The sequence below is a fragment of the Syngnathus scovelli genome, chromosome 1 (genome assembly GCF_024217435.2).
Source record: "Syngnathus scovelli strain Florida chromosome 1, RoL_Ssco_1.2, whole genome shotgun sequence".
Taxonomy (NCBI): Eukaryota; Metazoa; Chordata; class Actinopteri; order Syngnathiformes; family Syngnathidae; genus Syngnathus; species Syngnathus scovelli.
Window position 1 is genome coordinate 15,339,133 of NC_090847.1, and position 21,628 is coordinate 15,360,760.

At 40.4% G+C, this 21,628-nt stretch overlaps 1 protein-coding gene across 2 annotated transcripts; it reads left to right on the forward strand.

Moving 5' to 3' along the window:
- The first annotated feature begins 1,316 nt into the window (after positions 1-1,316).
- On the forward strand, positions 1,317-17,483 carry LOC125985314 (C-terminal-binding protein 1). Of its 2 annotated transcripts, none has more exons than XM_049748034.2 (11): positions 1,317-1,424; positions 7,188-7,342; positions 7,904-8,048; positions 8,979-9,082; positions 9,161-9,263; positions 10,369-10,493; positions 11,544-11,633; positions 11,707-11,837; positions 12,506-12,633; positions 12,704-12,818; positions 13,440-17,483. In XM_049748034.2, exons 1-11 carry the CDS (start codon positions 1,358-1,360, stop codon positions 13,633-13,635), a joined length of 1,359 nt encoding a protein of 452 aa, XP_049603991.1. In that variant the 5' UTR covers positions 1,317-1,357; the 3' UTR covers positions 13,636-17,483. The 2 variants fall into 2 exon arrangements, with proteins under 2 accessions (XP_049603991.1, XP_049603999.1); XM_049748042.2 differs by lacking the exon at positions 1,317-1,424 and adding an exon at positions 3,618-3,847.
- The last annotated feature ends 4,145 nt before the right edge of the window (positions 17,484-21,628 follow it).

Here is a 21,628-nt window from a genome sequence, read left to right on the forward strand (position 1 = left end):
TACTGTAATTTAAAACCACAACCCAAATTTATAACCCTACTTTGACACTCCAAATTTGACTTGAAACCCTTCTTTGGGACTTTAATTCTGATCAACGACCTTGCTTGGGAATCCCAACTGTGCCTTGAAACACTATTTTGAAACTCTGAATCTGCTTTAAACCCTAACCCTGTCTTGATACCTTACTTTGAAACCTCAATTCTGGCATGAAAGTCTACTTTGAAATCTTAAATCTGACATCAAACCCTATTTTCAAGCCCCAAACCTGACTGGAAACACTACTTTGAAACGCTAACCCTAAATTGAAACCCTACTTTGAAAACCCCAACTGAACTTGAAACCCTACCTTGAAGCAAATCCTGCGTTGAAATCGTACTTTGGAACCTTAATGCTGACTTAAAACCCTACTTTGAAATCGTAACCTATCTTGAAACCCTTATCCAGACTTTAAAACCTACTTTGAAACCCTATCCCTATCTTAAAACCATGTGTTGAAACCCTGACCTTTTCTTAAAACCCTACTTTGAAAGCTTAACATAGCTAAAGGAGGAATCTCTCAGTATGATTTTGTACTACACAATTGCATTAGAGCAGGGGTCTCAAACCCGTGGCCCAATTGCAGGAGGATGGTTTGTGGCCCTCACCTTAACATGAAAGTTTTGTTAGTGTGGCCCATGATTTTGATATGAATGTTTGTGTGCGGTGCTGATTCGAATGTGTCTTTTTGGGAGCACATAGTACTTGTGCAAAAAGCTCTTTTCTACCTTGAACTTCAATAAGTCCAAGTACAGATCCAGACTTATTGATGCGCATAAGGGTCTCAACTGCTTCCTCCCTCACGCCAAATGTGGCTCAGCTATCCAAGAGGAATCACTGCCAGGTCTCTAGCAGCAAGAAGTAGGCAGAAGCCATGGTCAGAGCAATGTTCCTTCCAAGGTTAAAAAACTGTTAATACAGACAATGAATCTGAATAATAATACATTTCTCTAGTCAGCAACTATATGTGGTTTCTACAGTTTTCTATATCTATTAATGTTGTTTTCATTATATCATTTTAGTTATTTATTACTGTTTGATAATTATTTTTCATTAAACGTTTTTATCCAAGCCTAAAAAAAAAAACCCAATGCGGCTCAGCCTCACCCCAGACTGTACCTCCAGTGGCCCCCAGGTAAATTGAGTTTGAGACATAATGAGACATTAAAGCATTTAATTTAACGTAAGAATCTGTTAATGTGTGTGTGTGTTTGTGTGTGTGCACTGTGCAGCCAAGCATGCTTGTAATTAGCCTGTAAGTGCTCCTGTCAGTTGCTTGCCTCAGCACCACTTTAGAAGAGGCGAACAGAGGATCTTCAAGATGAGGAAACAGCAAGAAACAGTGGTAGGAGGGGGGTATTTCCCACAGGTGGGGATTACTGCAGTGGGTACGTACACACAAAACACACACACACACACTGTCATTCAATGTGTATGTTCAGAACAGTATGATGTATTTTTAGTAAACAATATAAACGTTAAAAACTTAATCAGAGGCTCAAGACTGAATGTCTATTTGGAGCTGTTCCACTGGTTGATAAAGCAAGTAAATTAAACAGAAAATTATGCAATGATCATTTCTTCTTTCCCTTCATGAGTTGTGTTGCAACCCTAACCTCTCTGCATCTTCAGCTCCTTTCACCGTCGATTTTTATTATTTTTATTTAGTTGATTTGTCAGTTGGTTTGAGTGACGCAAAGTTAAACGTGCATATTTTTACAGACTTCAAAAACAATTTAAAATGTGGGAGACTTCAAAGAATTTAAGCATGGAACCTCGCTGCTGAAAACTTGAGTGCAAGCCATTGACCTAGATTTGTCACATTTTTATGTAGCAATGTCACACATTGTTTGCGTTCTCATCTATGTACTTAGTAGTACATGCTGTGTGTAAACCCTACACATATCAACTGTCTTTAATGTCATGAAGAATGACATCACGTTTTATGAGTCATTTTCTCTTTTTAGGGCTTTTTTTGCTTTAAGATGGTACATGTGACCTTTGTTGTAGCAGTAGAACATATTTGTGCAAGGCTGGGTATGTTTAAGATGTAGTTTGGCCGGTTTGGTTGCATAAACACAAACACAACAAAACTGAGTGGGTCAAATGGAGCCATATGAAAATCCACTGGAAAAAAAAAAAGCTTTACAAAGCTTTACTGATGACCTTGTTATGTTTCTTGGTGGTCTTATTTTGTTTTTATCCATCCAATTTTTCAAAATCTGATCATACTTTTATTGAATTTTGCAATGATGTTTTTTTTTCTATACGAACCAAATTGAAATGAAGTTTGAACGTTGTAAAAAACGCATGCTACTATGCACTTTTCGGGCTGTGCAGATTCTCCCATCAACTTAATAGTGTCAGTTGCATGCCTTCATGAAATGAATATGGCCACACCCCTTGCTCTCCCTTGCTGTTTTTGTGGGATGCAAATTTACTTGCTTTATCAACCAATGTAACAGGTCCAAATAGACATTCAGTCTTGAACACAGTCCTCTGATCAAATTTTCAACTTTTATATTGTTTACTAAATACGAAATGCAAATACACATTCTCCTTCAAAGTAGCCCGTTAGATGAGCCACATAAATCACTGGTTCGGCCATCTTAGAACAAATGACTGCTAAGGTGCGCTGTGCTGTAGTTGCCGTTAAGTCGGATGATTTACTCAATTAAATGCTAATCATTTTTGGGTTTTTGGATTAAATTTTGATTTGATTTTATCATTGTAGAAAATGTAAAAAAGTCAGTGTAACAATGGTTACTATTTTTCATGCTTGTATGTTCTGTATTTGTGTGAAAAGCGCGTTCGCGTTATTTGCACGATGCTACATGTGGCTCAAGTGCAGCACAGTAGAGTCTGGGGCTATGTTGTGCACGGTGTTGTGAGTTTGCAATGTGCGTTGACAACCAGTAAGTTGAGTCATTCTTATTTTAGTGTCTGTAAGCACATTGCCTGCCAAAATGTTTTGTTAGTTTTTTTCTGAAACGTTTTCCATGTGTCCACATTACCGCGCAGTGATCGTTAAGTTGTGTACAAACGTTTATTCTTTCTTTAGGAAAGATACATGACACATCCATACCAAATATTAATAGCCCACAATACTGTACCATTGTTGTATGACGATAGAAATAAAGTGATTGGGGAAAGCTGGAAAAGAGCAGGGAAAGACAGTTTGAGAAAACTAGATTAAGATGCAGTTTTATAATCGGATATTAATGGATTTAACATGAGGCAGCTTTTCTTTTTTATTTCATTCTCTTTTCTTTCCACAAAGTGTTGGCGCTCAGAAAGCAACATGCCAGAAGAGATAAATGACGTTCGAATCAGGAACAAGTTGGTCTTCTCTTGCAACTGCCTTGCATTGCATAACTTTTTTTCCCCAGCTTCAGGAGACAAAAGATGAGCTCTGCCCCTTTTCTACTGCTTCTATTACACACACACACACACACACACACGCACACACATACGCACACACATACACGTACACACACGCGCGCATACACACACACATGCACACACACACACACACACACACACACATGCACACACTTTCACATTCTTCCTGCACTCCCTTACTGCCACAAACAGAAAGGGAGGGATTTGCTGTAGTGGAGAGAGAAAAACGTGAGGGAGGGGGGGAGTTGGTAGAACGGTTGAGAGAGACAGCAAGACAGAGAGGGGGGGAAGCACATGTGTATGCGTTTGTGAGAGAGGGAGGCGAGGAAGCCGCCGCCATATGCCGAGTGGAGTCTACATGAGAAAACCATGGGAAGCTCACATCTCCTCAACAAAGGCATGCCTCTAGGTAAATGTGTGTACTTGTGTGTGGTAATGTTTGTGTGTGTGTGAGTGTATACGCTTCCCTTCCCCCCTCTGTTTTTCCTCCCCTTCATTCTCCCACACTACTACATTATCTTGTGTTGGCCTTGCAAGAATGTGTGTGTGTGTGTGTGTGTGTGTGTGTGTGTGTGTGTGTGTGTGTGTGTGTGTGTGTGTGTGTGTGTGTGTGTGTGCCTGTGTGTGCGTGGTGTTGGTAAGGACAGAAAACGAGGGCTAGCGAGAATAAGCACGCATGCACGCACCGCGCACACACACAGACACACAGACACAGACACAGACATACACACACACACACACACACACACAGGTGGCTTCGAAAGACTGTTCTGGAAAACAAAAAGGGTGATGAAGGTAGTGCCGGTTGCTGAATGTAAAGGCCCAGCGTGTTCTTGTGGGGACCACCGCGTATGCTCCTCCCCATCGTCTCCCCTGGGGAGGCAGCGAGTTCAAGGTCATGGGATATGGCATCCATCACTTTCAGATCAGGAAGAAGCAATCGATAACTGAGGCATCAGGCTGCTCAGATTTGATTTTGTGAGAAATAGATGATCCGGAGCACAATCCTCTTAGCATTAGCTGTGTGACTTGAACCCCAAAAAGCTCATTTGAAACCCTAATTCAATACCCTAACCCTGACTTAAAACCCTACCCAGACAGCAAAACAATGATTTGAAACACTAACCTTGTCTCTTGAAAGCCAAATCTGGAATGCTAGCCCATGTTAACCTACTTGCTTACAAACACCAACTCTGGTTTGAAACCCTAACTTGAAACCCTGATTTGGAACCCTAAATGCAGTCTAAGACTTCTTCAATAGAGTAACCCAGTTTAACCAATTGTCAAAACCCTGATTTGAAACACTAACCTTGGTTTGAGACCCTAATTAATACTCACTTTTATTTTGACTACAAATCGTCACCGTTACATTACATCCTAATGCAGGCTTGATACCCGGATTTTAGAAACCTGGCTCTTGTTAACCTACTTCCAAACACTGACCCAGGTTTGAAACAATAAATCAAAATACTAACTCTGGATCAACCACTTATTGAACCCACTCTAACCCTACCTTCAAACTCTAACTTGCAACCCTTAACCTAGTTAAGTAGAAACATTAACAGATTAAAACCCCCACTTTGAAACTCGAATTCAGACTTGAAATCTTGATTTGAAACCCCAACCCATTCTTGAAACCCCAATTTGAAACCCAAACAAATCATAAACCCTATTTAGGAACATTAAGATTTAGAACCCTAAACTTTGTTTGAAATCTTAACACCCAGACTTTAAATTCACTTTTCAAACCCTAACCTCTCTTGAAACTTCCATTTAAAACCCGAGCTCTGGCACAAAATAGAAAGCTTTAATTTAGCTTCATTTATAACCTCACTATGGTACCATAAACCAGGTATGAAATCCAAATTTGAAATCCGTAACCTTGACCGGAAACCGTACCTATTTTGAAGACCGCTAGATGGTCACCCTGATATTTGCCAAACTTCAGCGTGTTGTGAAGTGAGTTGAGTCACCTGCCACCATAAAGTATCTCAAGTGATGACAGACCAATAATTAGTTTTTAACATTAACCAAAGAAAACCTGTGGTATTTTTTTTCTTCAATAGGTTCAGACCTAGTTTGCAGGCCTTGAGTTTTGATACCTACGTTTCTGCTGGTGGCCCAGTCATTCTGTCAGCGACGTTCTTTTGATTCTCCATTAAGCGTGTTTTACAACGCGTGAACACAGCACAGTTGATCATTGGATCAGGTTTCACATTGGAATCCAATGTCACAGATAAGTAGGCAACAGCAGGCTGAGGTTGTGCTGAGCTGGTGCTCAGCTGTCAGAAGACAACAAGAAGCATTTTGTTGGTGATTACTTGAAAGCGGCGTGTAGAAAAGTCATATCATAATGGGACACAGTGATATACCTGAGCATATATGACTTTCACTCATTCGCAGCTCCTTTTTCATCAAACAGGTCAATTCACAGGATTTCAAAGCTGGTTTCAAATTAGGCTTTGAAATTCTAGCCCAACCTGTTGTGAAACCCTGATTCAAAACTCTGACCTCATTTTGCAACCTGACTTTTATACCCTTTGAACTCTAATCCTGTCTTGAAAACCTAATTTAAAATCTTTTTGTTGGCATAAAACCCTAATCCTGTCAGGTTTGGAACAACTTTCATACCCCACTATAAAACCCCACTTTGAAACACTTACCCTGTAATTAGCCCAAACTTTGAAAAGCCCTAACCCTATCTTAAAACCCTGAGCTAAAAATGTAACACTGTCTTGAAACTACAATTCCTGTTTAAAATGACCTTCCCTTGTTGAAAATGCTGATTTTTATGTGGTACCCTAATTTGAAATTGTAACTCCGACTTGAAACTCTGACTTTAAATCCTAATGTGCAGTTCTTAATACCCAAACTTGAAACTGTATCTGTGCTATATAACCCTAACCTACTTTAATCCTATCTTGAAATTTTAATTGGAAAAAGTTACAATTATACATCATGATCCAAAGATATCAATTATCTCCGGGCACTGCTCGGTACAATGTAGGGCTCGCCTTCTGGAAAAGACGTTGCTTAGTCAATGTTTTTAACAGTAAAACTAACCAAGGCAGTGATTCCACAACTGACGTCTCATCCGTTTCTCACCGAAGGACATCAGACCTCAAGAATGTCATCACAAGAAAATCTCCATTTGGAATCTTCTCCCAACAAGTCTGATTCTTCGGAATATTTGAAAAATAGCGATTGTGAAATCACTGCTTTTACAATTTCCCATGATGTGAGCTAATTTAAACAGGAAAGCTGAGCCGTCTAAACAGAGGAATTTCCACTTGTGCATCCTCCAGTTGAAGGACATGAGAGATTTTGGACTCGCTGGGAACGAATCCAGTGGAAACAGGGTTGTGAGGGTTACTGTTAGTAACTGATCCAAGTACCATATTATTAATGCGACATGAATACTTCTGATACTTTTTAAGGACTCGCGCTTTGTGGGGTATTGGGACTAGGCCAACCCAGCCCTCAACTTGCAAAAATACATAGACAGATTCAACCAGTGTGCCACTGCTGGGGCACATTAGTGTAAGATTATTTGTGTGCTGGAGGAAATTATAAAATTTTATTGAATTGTCCCCAAAAAATAATTATATATAATGCAAGAATAGTGAGAATAGTGACAGCTTCTTGCTTTTTCCTGCAGGAATTTTTTTGTGTCTTGTCAAAGTAGTATCATGTTTTATACTTACATCACTTGACATCGGCTGACTTTTACTATTTCCGTTGTGTTCAAGGCATTAGGCCCCCCATCATGAATGGACCTATGCACCCACGTCCCCTAGTGGCTCTGCTGGATGGACGAGACTGCACAGTAGAGATGCCAGTCCTGAAAGATGTCGCCACTGTGGCCTTCTGCGATGCCCAGTCGACGCAGGAGATCCATGAGAAGGTGGGTCGTTACACAAGAAAAACTATGGCACACTGTTTTTTTTTTTTACTTCAAAGACAAGACAAACTGTATTATGTGTAAGTGCACATTTGTATGCTTGCTTTTGAGACATCACTGGTTATCATGCCATCCACAGTTTGACATTGACTGTGAGAATCAAGTGTTCTTTACTGAAGACGGATTCTTTAACAGTTCACATTTAGACCAATTAAAATCTGTAAAAACGTGTTCTTGCGTCTTGATAGAATCGTTCACCCAATTATATGTTGATTGGTGAAATTGGTGCCGGGCGCTGATTTATTCCCTAAGTTTTGGTGGGCCACAACTGACTGAGACCCTGTCACCGATAAGAAAGGGGAACACTATCTGATTGCGTTTAATCTGTTTCCATGGCGATATTCAGGAAGTGCAGCCGACCATTGCAGGCAGGTATATTCAAACACAGGATATTAAGAAGACGCAAACAACAAATCCAAGCAAAGCCATTATCCATTCATAGAAATGCATTCATGTGCTCCATACAGACGGACCTGGAGTAATTCACACATTCTGTGCACGCAGGTGCTGAACGAAGCCGTGGGAGCGTTGATGTATCACACTATCACTCTGATGAGAGAAGACCTGGAGAAGTTCAAAGCTCTCCGCATCATCGTGCGCATCGGTAGCGGCTATGACAACATTGACATCAAGTCTGCGGGTGAGCTTGGTGAGTGAGCTCTTGGCCCCTTTCATAATGCCTGTTTTCCAGCACCAACACAAAAACGTGCGGCAAGTTTTTGTCGTCTCAAGCAGTATCGGAATGATGCTGGGACAGGGGTCTGAAGTTTTAACACGCTTTCGTGGTTATTTATTGTGATTGTGGGTTGTAATCATTGGAAAGCTCACCCTAAAAATGACAGTTCAAAATTGAGTTTCCAAAAATAATCTGTGGACTGCAGAAACAGCCCAAATCCTGGCTCAAACACATACGCGATGTTTTCGATGGATGCAGATGTTTGGAAGAGTTTGTAAAGCTAAAGATAAAATGAGGGGGGAGATCCATGTCTGTATGGCATTCTGTTCATAACAATCCATAGAGCAGCGAATCAACCAAAATCCCGTCTTGGACACTTCCGACAAACGTAGAAGGATGTAGGTAGTACTGTTGGAGCTCACCCCAACAAACATTGTGGGAGAAGTTACAGGTGGAGTCAAGTCACAAACATTCTCGAATATGCACCCCTACTCTTATCAATATGCTATGCTGATTAATATTAACGTTAAGTTAATAGAATATGAATCACAGCTCACCTTTTTTCTCGATTTGGTCGCGTTTGGACAAGGCGACCTTAAGCACCATGATCTCATTTTCAGTCGACAGCAAGTGACCGTACGAGGTAGAATGGCGGCCCCCTGAGATGGATAAACCTGGTGGAGGTTGTATTATTTATAATACCTTGCTTGGACAAGTGGGGGCACATTGAGCATATTTCTGTGAAGAACCACCAACAAAGGTTGGGGTAGAAGTTAAACTCATTTCTGTATAATATTCCTTGCAAACGTTATTCATACCGATATTGTTTATTGGACCTCTGAAATAACCCAAAGCTGACTCGTAAAGCTGTTGCCAAAACGTTCTCATCCTCTATTCCAACAGGAATTGTTGTGTGTAACATGCCAGCCGCCTCCGTGGAGGAGACGGCTGACTCCACGCTGTGTCACATCCTCACCTTGTATCGGCGTACAACATGGCTCCATCAGGTTTGTGGCTTTTGACCTTAAGAAAACCCATAACGTCAAATTGTTCATCACATACCTACACGCTACACGCTACGCCAGGCTCTCCGGGAGGGCACACGGGTCCAAAGTGTGGAGCAGATCCGAGAGGTTGCTTCAGGAGCAGCGAGGATCAGAGGGGAGACGTTGGGACTCATCGGACTAGGTCAGTCAAGGCGAAAAGCCAGACAATGTACAGCTGAAGCTCAATCTTACGCGCTTTGATTTGCAACTTTCTGTCTCACGGGGTTTGGTGATGGACCCCGATTTTTTTTTTTGTCGTATATACTACATATTCAAGTAGTATTTTAAATGGCCAATATAAAGACTTCTGATTTAATTTCCGTGACTAATTTAAAGACGTTTGATAAGTAATTGGGCTGTTTGATCTTTATGACTGCTTTATTGCAGTGTTAGGGATAGCTTTGTTTATTTTTGATTCGAAAAGGGGGAGGTTCACAGTAGCACCTCATCCACACAGTCACTCACAAGTCAAAGACCGTGGCCCGACACACTAGTAAAATAAGTGGCCGCTTTAATCTCTCTTCCATCCATTCACTTAACAAAATGACTTACTCAATTTGCCCAACATTGTCATCTGCGCATTGCATCTCTTTTAATATAAATGTCAACAGACGGTCCTTGTAGGAGGGAGCCTCATATTCATGAACGGCGAACGAACCCCTTAGCTGACGTAAATTAACGTGACAAAGGACCCCTTTGGCTGCCTAAAAACATGCCTTTCTAAAAAAACAACAACAACATTTTCTATATAATGCGCTTTCGTGGTTAACGCGATTCCCAAATTCTGGACCCCAAAGTCCGCGTAAAATGAAGCTTTAGCTTTACTTTGACCCCCCTGCTATTCAGACAGTTGCAAATAGTGAAAATTTTAAAATTGACCCTTCCTCTCAAAAGGCACATCTATGTGTATAGATGCCACACAATGGTCGTAAACTTAAAACAAAATTTGAATGAAATTAGGCGCAATGGGGAAGTGCATCATGGGCCGTTGGTAGGGGCATCAGTGGAGAAGCAGACCCATAGTTTTAGTTCCACATTGAATGTGTACAAGCTAGGTGCATTCAATGAATGCCAAAAAATAGGGTATCTTAAACAGTAATAAAATTGATTCAAGCTAACAATATAAAGGTCGCAACCAAGATAAAAATTACTATTTAATTCAGACTCAAGTGAAACCACCTACTCTACTAACTACTGCCTTGATATATCAAGTATGTGTTAATGTGTACGCACGGATGTGTGTGTAGGTCGAGTGGGCCAGGCTGTAGCCTTGCGAGCTAAGACGTTTGGCTTCAATGTCATTTTTTATGATCCCTATTTGGCGGACGGCGTGGAAAGATCCCTGGGCCTTCAAAGAGTCACCACGCTACAGGTACATTTGATTTGGACAGATTTGCTCACATGAAGGTTCATGTGTTTCCACCCTCACTATTGAATATGTGTCCCATTGTAGGGTAATAGTGAATTTTACTATGCCATACATATCCTTTCATATTGTATCGTAACTGGAGCGAACTGTTTTGTGGCAATGGGTATGATATAAATGTACTGAACACTATGGTGTGTATTCATAATTACTGTAGTGAATAATGTGTTGGGTTTGGAAGGCTGTCACCGACCAATTATTATTATTATTATTATTATTATTATTACTACTGCTCCTATTATTATTATTACATGCACGCACGCACGCACACACACACACACACAAACACACACACATATATCTAATTAGCTTTATAACGTGCCGGGAGCCTTTGTAGTATCGGCTCGCTTGTAAATATCTTCTAATAAATAGATTAACATAATGGCTAGCACACCACAGAGTTGGCTGGAGGAGGTATTTACAGTCGTATGCAAAAGTTTGGGCACCCCTGATAATTTTCAAGATTTTCCTTTATAAATCATTGGTTGTTTGGATCAGCAATTCCAGATAAATATATCATAAAGCAGACAAAAAAAGTGATATTTGAGAAGAGATATGAAGTTTATAGGATTTACAGAAAGTGTGCAGTCATTATTTAAACAAAAGTAGGCAGGTGCATACATTTGAATATAACTGTCACAAAACCTACGTGAACACAATTTTAAATAATTAGTTTATTTTTAAGCTTCAATGTATCAGAATCGAAGTGAATACCATTGTGCCATATTATCTTGTAGTGCAAGTGGAGTGAACAGCATTGTGTTGCGTTGCATCAAATTGTGTCTTCATGTATTGTAGTTATTATGAACAGTATTGTGTCACATCGTGCTGTATTTTGTATCTTAATTAGAGTGAATACTGTCGCATTTGAGTTTATAAATTTATGAATGTATGATGTTGATGTCAGTATCCCTAATCCCTTTACGTTTTTTTTATTGTGTTGTTTCGTTGTGTGTGTTGTTAAATTAATATTTGTCTCTTGGTTATCCCAAACAGGATCTGCTCTTCCACTCCGATTGCGTGTCGCTGCACTGCAGCCTGAACGAACACAACCACCACCTCATCAACGACTTCACCGTTAAGCAGGTGGCTGAACCAGACCTTCCTCTGATTTCACTTTGATTCCAACAAACAATGTGAATGGAGGCATGTGTTCCAGATGCGTCAGGGAGCATTTCTGGTCAACACGGCAAGGGGGGGTCTGGTGGATGAGAAGGCCCTGGCCCAGGCCCTGAAGGACGGAAGAATACGCGGCGCTGCCTTGGATGTTCACGAGACGGAACCCTTCAGGTAATATCAACTCTGGTTGGTTGTCAAAGTTAAGTGTTCAATATGGTAACTATTGGGAAGGTATTTACATTTAGCGAGAATTTGCAGTATAAAAAATCCTGCAATATTTGTTGCATTAATTTAACTGCCCCCCCACCCTAAAATTGGTGCATGTAAATGGGAAAGTGTTTACATATTTGCGAGAATTTACATTATAAAAAATCCTGCTATATTTGTTGCATTAATTACCTGTCCGCCTCCTATAATTGGTGTATGTGAATGTTGTTATTCCTTTTATGTCTCATTAATTTGTTTATTGTAAACAATGAAAGAAAATTAGTAAACTAAAACCTTACAAACATAATGTAATGATTTTATTTCTTTTATTCAGTAATTGGTAGTTGTAAATAGTGAAATAATGAACATAAGAAAATGAAAGATTTTTTTTATATTTTTTATTCATTTATTGTAAGATAAAAACTAATTATAAATTACAGTGGACCTCTGCATACTCATGGGTTCCTATACTCAAAGATATTCACAATGGTTCGTTTACATACTTGTGAAAGAAAGAACGACTGACCTGGACTTCATCATTGGCATAAATAAAACAGGCCCTTGAGCATAACATTTTTCATCCTGTCATTTCGCCCCTTTCACACTGTGTGTGTGTGTGTTTCCCTTTGTAGTTTCAGTCAGGGTCCCCTGAAGGATGCCCCTAACCTGATCTGCACCCCTCATGCTGCCTGGTACAGTGAACAGGCCTCGCTAGAGATGCGGGAGGAGGCTGCCAGGGAGATCCGGAGAGCCATCACAGGTCGGGCCCACATTGATCGCCAGCTTTACTTCCATAAGTTCCATTCGAAAAATATTGTGTCTGTGTTCAGGTCGTATTCCGGACAGTCTTAAGAACTGCGTCAACAAGGAATTCCTGACTCAGAACAACCACTGGACGGCAGTGGAACCAGCCAACGTCCACCCAGAACTCAATGGAGCCTACAGGTAACGACACATCGTAGACTAGAGACATAGTCATCATAGAAACAATATAGCTTTCGTCGTGCCACTTACACCTAACCTAATTTGAAATGCTTACTATCTTTTGAAACCCCAGCACTGGGTTGAAAATTTAAACCCCAATCCTACCGTGAAACCCAACTGGGAAACTGTATCCCAAATCCTAACCTGACTTGAAAATCTAACCCTGTCTTGAAAGCTAAATTTGCACAGGTAGGCTCAAAAGCTTAATTTACAAACAGTGAAACTATTTTAGTCCCAGTTTGAAACCCCAATAAAGCTGTGAAATTTGGGAATTCTAACCCTGCCTTGAAAACCTACCTTGAAACTGGAGTTCTGCTTTCAAACGCGATTTTAAAAGTGAGACCTTAACACAGGCTTTAAACCCCAACTTGAAACCCTAATCCTGGCTTTAATCGTATTTTGAGAACCCTCCTCCAATTTGAGACTTTAACCCTGGTTTTGGAATCATAATTGCAAACACTTGCACATTTTAAAGTCTTGCCCAATTTTGAATCTTATTCCTTGTTTGAAAATAACCAAAATAGGTTTAATAAATTCAAGTGGAGCACAAGCCCAACGCAAACTCCTCTCTCCCCGTACCAGGTACCCGCCAGGGGTAGTGAGCATGACCAGTGGTGGCCTCCCGCCCCCCGTGGAGGGCATCGTGCCCAACGCAGTGCCCATCACACACCCCCTCCCGCCTGCAGTCGCACACCCGCCACACACCCCGTCACCCGGACAGAACACAGTCAAACCACCGGAGGGTGACAGAGAGCAGCATCCAAACGAGCAGCTGTAGTCTAAAAGCGCAGCAGGAAGACAAAGTCCAGTAAACAACTACTGATCCCAAAATGATGTACAGGCACCCAATTGCTCGTCCAAACTCCAAAGAAAACCAAGAAGACAGCAGTGATGGTCAGCAGACGTAAACAAAGAGGTTGGATGCTCCATTTGTGCGAAGACTGAGGGAAAACTAATCTTTTTGACAGTCGCGTGTCCAAAATTTCACATAGGTTGCTATTTTACCCCGCCCCCTGCCCCCATCATTCCTTGGGCCTGGAAGTAAAAAAAAAAAAAAAAAAAAAGCTGTTGGCTTTGAAATGAATGTAAGTTGTTCAAGCAGACCAGTGTTTTCCCAGCCTTTTAAGAATCAGGGTGAATTCATTTACATGAGAAAAGTCATACGGCACACCAAAGAAAGATGTCGCAAAAATTAGATACTACTACAGTGGTACCTTGACTTAAGAGAGCCCCAATAAAGTCAGATTATAACTTTTTTGCCTCGTGTTGCGAGCCAAACTTTGAGTTTTTGCCACTCAAGTCAAGTGAAAAAGAAGTTTTGAAATTTGAAATATGCGTAGTGGGTATGCGAGTGGACTATTTGTGGATTTCCTTAACGACATTTTAAATGTTTTTTCCCCTTAACATATTTTTATATTTATTTATATTTTATTATGAACTTTTCGAAATATTGCTTAGGGTTAATCTGATCCACCCCCAATGCATTCATAATAGCCTAACCCTATTCCCGAGCTGGTTTGCCCCTATCCCTAATTCAGAATCAGTTTGTTGATTTTAAGTACTATAACGCTATAGTGGTATATTGACTTAGGTGTTCCCCAATTGACCAGTTTTGAGAATTCTGAGCCTTCACTTCATCATTATATTTTTTCATGTTGTGAACCAAAAGTTGGGTTTTGCGTGAGCTTCACACATGTTGTTCTCCATTTAAGTGGAAAAAAAAGGAAAAATAATTTAGAAACTGAAAGGAGAGGCACAGTCACCGATGCAATTTCAAACTTTAATTAAACTACACAATAGACTTCACCCACTGGGCCAGACCCCTTAAAAGCACATTAAAAGCACACATCTAACAAACATATACTATATTATGTACAGTAATTATACTTTATGAAACCAGTTTATTTCTTTAAATTCAATCTAGTGCTGTTTTAGGTAGTTTTTTTGGGGGGGGGCGGGGCTGGGCTGTGAAAATAGCATTGAAATTCATTTATATGGGGAAAAACTGATTTGCCATTCAAGTGAATTGAGATACTGTACAAGCTCAGCCATGGAATAAAGAATGAAGATACCACTGTACACCGTTTCTATTCACCCACAAATTCTTTGGACATGTTTGGTTCAACAAAGATATTTTGGCATCTAATCGAAAAACGACAAACTCAAGTCACTAATACATCATGATCAATGTTGTAAAATAAATCATTTGGGCCAGAATGAAATGGGGGTGGAGGTGTGCAATTTCCTCGACTGATGATCTCTCATGGCATTTTTGGCACAGAGGTAGGGAATCACGGTTTTAAACTGGAGTGGAGGCCAGAAGATGCTGGAAACAAACTAGATACATCTGTGTGACAATTTTCCTAAACAAGCCACCCTGAAAAAGAGGCAGCTATTTTTTTGCACACCATCTCAGGATCTTTAGTTTCCGCAGTTGGTCTACTGTTGACTTCATTTCCTGCCGTTTAGTGCTCCTTTTTGTTGTTCTTTCTCACTTTTCGTTGCAACTTGAATTGCCGGGGGTGTTTGCTATAGTTTGTACAGAGCCTGCAATTTCTGAGTTTGCACGTTTGTTGTATGCAGGTGGCGAAATATTGTGCTTGACATTGATTTTTTTTAAACAATGTTGGGAAGATGCAAAATAATGCACTGAGATTCTGTACTGTAGCAGACTTAAATGTGTAGCGTTAAACTTGTAAAGTATCCCCCCCCTCCACCCCGCTATATTGCGTCCATCTATCGCAGCCTCGCTGCAAAGCACAATTTTTGTGTGGACCGCATTCACCTGTCTACCGTGGAAATCCCCTCTGTATCGCAGTATGCTTAAAAAATGTAATGCCCTCACATGTGGAAAAGTATAGGAGAACTATTCTCCGATGCACTTTTCAAAAAACCACAAATCCTGGTCACAAATCATACTTTGAAACCATAACACTTGTTTGAAAGCCCAATCAAGGCTTAAAACCCTAATTTGAAAGCCTAACCTGAAACCCTTACACATAGCCTGGAACCTTAGCATAAAATAATGAAGCTGGTTTAAAGCCTAATTTGAAGCCCTAACTCTGTCTTGAAACCATAATTTGGAACACCAACTTTTTTGGACAACTAAACTTGGATTTAAACCCTGAAATGAAACTTGTTTTAAATTATACATTGGGCTTGAAACCATAATTCTGCTTTAAAATCATACACCAGGTTTGACACCCTATTTTAGAACCCTAACACTGTTTTGAAACCCTAACCATGGCTTGAAACCATAATTTGTAAACCTAACGCTATTTTGAAACCCTAATTTCAAACTCTAGCATTTGTTTGAATTCCTAATTTGGTTTTAAAACCTAAATTTAAAATCCTAACTGTGGTTTAAAACTCAAATTTGAAATCCTGAAACGCGTAAGAAACAGTACACCCCCCCCCCCCCCCCCTTACTTTGAATCATTTTTTACAAAGCACTAGAGTGAATAGCACAACATTCCCTTTAACATTTCATGAGTCCTTACTAAGTGTACCATTTGGCCACCGCGGCGCTCTCCGTGTCCTTATATGTACATAACGTGGTGGTGTTTTTCTGCCTGCCTGTGTCAATGTGACTTGGTTTGTATCTGTGTCTAAAAAGCAGCGCTGCGAGTGGGAGCATTGGGTTCCTGAAGGTATCGTCACTGAGGGCGCAATCAAATGAAACGAGCTACGGTACTCGGCTCAAACGTTTCTTTTGGTCAAGCATTAAAATCCATAGCCTAGTGTAAACACAGACTTTCGTCTGGATTTACAACCAAACCGGATCTATGTGTGGTGCTGCAATTCGCGACTATACCCACCGAAATATGCATGCCATGGCCAAAAATGCATGGGAAGCTTAATTGTGAATCACTGCTTAGGGGAAGAGCTGAGAGTTTGATGACCCGGCCAAATGTGAGTGATGACAATTGGTCACCCAAAGAGGCTAAAGTGCCAACTGACAGAAATGTATACAGTACTTATAGATGCAATAACTTTGCTCCCGAGTCCACTGTGAGACTCGTGTATGTACATCTACATGTGGTTTACAGAAAAATACAATTTACATTTTCAAATCTGGAAGTTTGTCCAAGTGACGGTGCTTTCAGGATCCCACTCCAGATCAGGCATTTTGAGTAGTAAACAGTTCACTGTTGCCTACCCGTTTTACTTTGAGGTAGCAAGCGTAGCGACCAGGGATGGACATTTCACATCGACGTTACCAATTCTAAACCTGAGCTGAGTGCCAAGTTCTCGCTGGGCCAAACTCTGAAATGTGTACGTTCTAAGGCCTTGGGAATTCTGCAGGGAATTCCTGTGGACTACACATTCCTCACAAGATGCCTATCACCTTTGCTGTTTCTATGGCAACCTCTACAGAAATTGTTCATCATTCACAAACAAAAACAGCACTTTGAAATTCCTTCCCTGGTAGTGACAAACAGTCCACTGTTGCCTACATGTTTGTCATCTTTATGGTAGTAGTAGGTGTAGCAATATGCAGTACATATATATATATATTCTACAGTAAATATTATTTTTGGCCAAAACCCTAATGAAAAATATGTTTGTGCCTGTATGCATTTGTATGAATTATTTTAAAAGGAAATAAAATTGTGGATGATGATGTTTTATTGGTGTGGTTACTGAGGTAATGATAATGATCAGTAGTGGCAATTGAAAGATGATAAACACCCAAAACACTTCATTTGCACTGTCAATAGTTTCTTTACATTTAGGCTCTTCACTAAAACCACACACTTTTTCCACTACACTGCCTTTAAAGAGAGCATATGATGGCAAAATGTTCTCACACACACACACAACTGAAATGCTTTGACACACACTAGTGAAATGTTATGTTCTCACATACACAACCCTCTCATAATACTAATGAGATTTCAGTGTAACAGGAAGGCGTTTCAGTGTCACAGGAATGTGTTTCTGTCTCACGGCACCTCATATGTTCCTGCTCACTGGCTATCTCCCAAAATGATCTTGGACACTGAACCCTGACACGATTGCTCCGGACCAACCATGATTGCTTTGACCCGACTACGAATTCGCTGTGCCTTGCCTGATCTGGCAACACTTGTTTTCCTCCCCATATCCCCTACCTGCCTACCTTTCTGCCTGCCTACCTACCTGCAAAAAACAAACAAAAAAAAAGGTAATTTTGTGCAAAACGACCCAACTTCTCCTTGGGTCAAACTAGTCCAACTTCGAGGGTCGGTCTAATTTTTAACCCAACATTATTAAGGGTGTATGGTAAGAAAAGCCGCACATGCTGTATGTGCCACCATCTCTACAAAGGTTTACTTTTTGCCACGCTATTGGTTACACAGTAGCGGAATCATGATACTGGATCACACCCTGGATTACAGGAAAAGTTTCAGGCATCTTAAATAATGGTTTAGTATGCTGGTATGTGTGTGGGGAGGGGTAGATAATGTGTCTTCTTTCATAATATACAGAGGAAGAAGTTTCTACTGTTTGAAAATGAAACTAAGTTTCCTCGTTCACGTTTATAGTTACAGTGCGAGCCACTAGAGGGCACTAGATGCTACACTGTAACCAGTCTTGAAAGTCATCTGTCATCTGACATTGACATTAGTTCTATTCTTTGAAAAACTTAAGTTGTAGGTCAAACTGACCACTAAAGTGTAACATCAAACACATTCAATTTTTCAATATTAACATACAAACAAAGATTAATGGCGTCGAAAGAAAATAAGTGCAACTGCAGTGGGTTATGCTGACCCGTGTAGCTATTTGGTGTACCACACATTAGATGACATGTTTTTCATTGCTTCAGTGAGTCATTAAATAATTTATTTAAGCAATGTAGTGCAATAAACCCATCAGCAATGAAAAGGTCCTCGCACCCCATGATTTCATGGCAAATCCTCAAGATGATCCTCAAACTTTTGATGAGGCCAAGCCTACAAGAGATGACAAAGTAAAAAAAGCTTCATAATTTACCGACTGGCTCAAGCTAATTGGGGCAAATTTCCTACTAGGAGTTTGCCAAAGTATGAGCTCTGGAATTCATCCAAACTAAAAAGCCAACTTCCTGATCAAGTTTGTGCATTTCGTGCTCAATTTCATTCATGGTTCCTTTTGACTTTTTTGTCAGATCTCTTTTGATAGATGTCCATGCAATTTGAATGGTAAAAGTGCTGAGGATGTTCCAGAGAGTCTTCATCACTTATCATGTCACTTACTCCCATTTGTTGTGCAATTCACTTAGTTGTAGAGTTCATAAAGAGGAAACAAATCTTTCCAAGTAGGTCAGGAGTAGAAGATATTGCTTAAGGCTAATTTTTTTACTCCAAAAACTAAGTCTATGCTTTTTTTGGGGGGGAGAGTGGGAGGTATATGAAAGGGCAGCATTCATGGTGTAGCCCACCGAATGGCTCACATCCACCAAGTTTACTTGGAAGCGGCTTACTAAGAGCTGGGAACTCAAAATGCTTTTCAGCTAAAATACTTCCGTGAGCTCAATGGGAACCAGATGGAGGGAAAGAGTTGTTTACTCAGCGTCTCCGAGGGGGCACCGTGCAACGAGGCCTTGGAGGAGATCAAAAGCTCAAAATAAAACAGATGAGGCGGGAGATCTGTCAGAAGTGAACATAAGGGATTTAAACATCTCAATATGCTGTCAAATGCTGGTTCCCAATGCATGATATTAAACAATTGTGATGTGTCAGAAGAACCGGGATGGTCATTCTAATCCTTGCTTTTACTTTAGGGAATATTGCTGAGCTGCTTTTGGGCAAGGCACTCAAACAAAAATCTATGATTTGTGTTGTTCCAACACTTTTTTGCCCATTGTTATAATGTTCTAGCTAGAAAGTCACCAACTGTGAAACATGAAACCCTTTAGGATGGAGATACTATTTTTTGCTGTTTATGAGTGCAGATTGTTATCAGAGCAATCTAATAGAATGTTTACTAAGTGGTTTAATGTTACATATACATATGATCTCGCGAAACGAATTTCAACTTCATTGAGTCTAAATCCAGAGAGACCTGGTTTGTCCAATAGTCAGTCTGTTAGTTAGCACGATTTGAGTGATGGGTCACAATTACATTTTGATATTGATCCAGATAAAAGTGTAGATGAGAAAATTATCTGCATGAGGCGGTGGTGGTAACCAGTGATTCCTGACCACGGAGCCGGCAAACTTGTACTTTCTGGGTTTGGATGTGACGTACGCAATGCGAGCCTAAAGCCACTTGGATGTCAAGATTGGTCGACAGCAAAAAAATCATGTTTTGATTAGTGGGGGGCATATTGAAGATAGTATTGCAAAGAAGTTTAGCTCCTGCTCCTCACATGTTATGTAACGCTACAGCTATTCTTTATAAAAATTTATATTTTAATATTTCTGAGTGTCTTGAATGGATTGGTTGGATTTATATTATTTCCAATGGGAAATACTGCTTTGGAATTAGTACAATTTGATTGTAGTCAGACTTTCTCACAAAAACTGCAGTTAGACAATATATACTTTTTGTGACATTTTTTTACAACAAGGTGAGACATGCGACCAAACAAAAATTATTTTTTACATGTTGAAGTGATCCTCTGAGCCAAGAGTCACAAAACGTTGGCTGCCAAGCCCATTAGCAATATTGGCAGGTCACCACAGCAAGTAAAAGGTGCTCTACTTCTAAGTTTACAGACATGCAGTCAGCCTAGGTGTGGAAAACGTGTTATCACGCCAAGCCAAGCGTCATTAAATCGGTTCATTAAAAGGCAACAATGGCTGGATGGATGCTGAATGTTGGAAAAACATGTTTCCATCCAAACTAATCCTAGTGTAACTCAGATTAAAACCTTTATATAGGCCACTTCTACAAAATTTAGGAAATCTCATTCAAGAAATGTGACTGCAAGATATTTTTGAGACGATATTTTGAAAGACATATCAATGTGAACAACCAATGGAAAAATCTACCCCGAAAGAATCGTAATGGCACGACCACTCCACCCATCAGCTGCCATCGATCAGGAACCTTCACACTGATCTTAATTTTGTTTCAATGAGCAAAAGAAAGGTTTGTTTTAATGAAGTGTGTGTCAGCAACCCCCAATTGAGTGTTGAGCTGCAGCAAAGGGGCAAAACAAGAAACAACTTACTTTTTTGATGAACCAAGTACTGCGCTAAGAACCACCCAAAGAAGGGGTGAAAACTTACCTATGTTTAAATGCAGTAGATAACCTTCTTAAATCCCAAGTATTGACAGTATTCAAGTATTTGAGGCCATGTAAACGCACGCAAAAATCTGAATTCTAAAAGCTTTTAGAAACCCCAATAATAATCTGAGTTACCCCTTGACCAACCCGGATATTTGCTCACATAAACGAGCCTGAGTGTCCATGATCTAAAGTCAAAAGGAGAAAATAAGTATCAGGACTTTTATTTTGTAACCGTTTTTGTGACCGTGGTGTGGACGACGTTTGGCATAGTGTGAAAATAAGAAGTAACCACCATGACTCTCTTTTAATAAAGTGAGCGTTGACGGTTTGCCAGCAAATCAGCCTGCCTTGGTTTGTTTTAATGACCAGACAGTCGACAACCACCCACAAAGTGGTGGAAACAAGACCAACTGCCCTTACTTATTTTCATCCATCCATCCATTTTCTGAACCGCTTAGTCCCCACGGGGGTCACGGGCGTGCTGGAGCCTATCCCAGCCGTCATCGGGCAGTAGGCGGGGGACACCCTGAACCGGTTGCCAGCCAATCGCAGGGCACACAGAGACAAA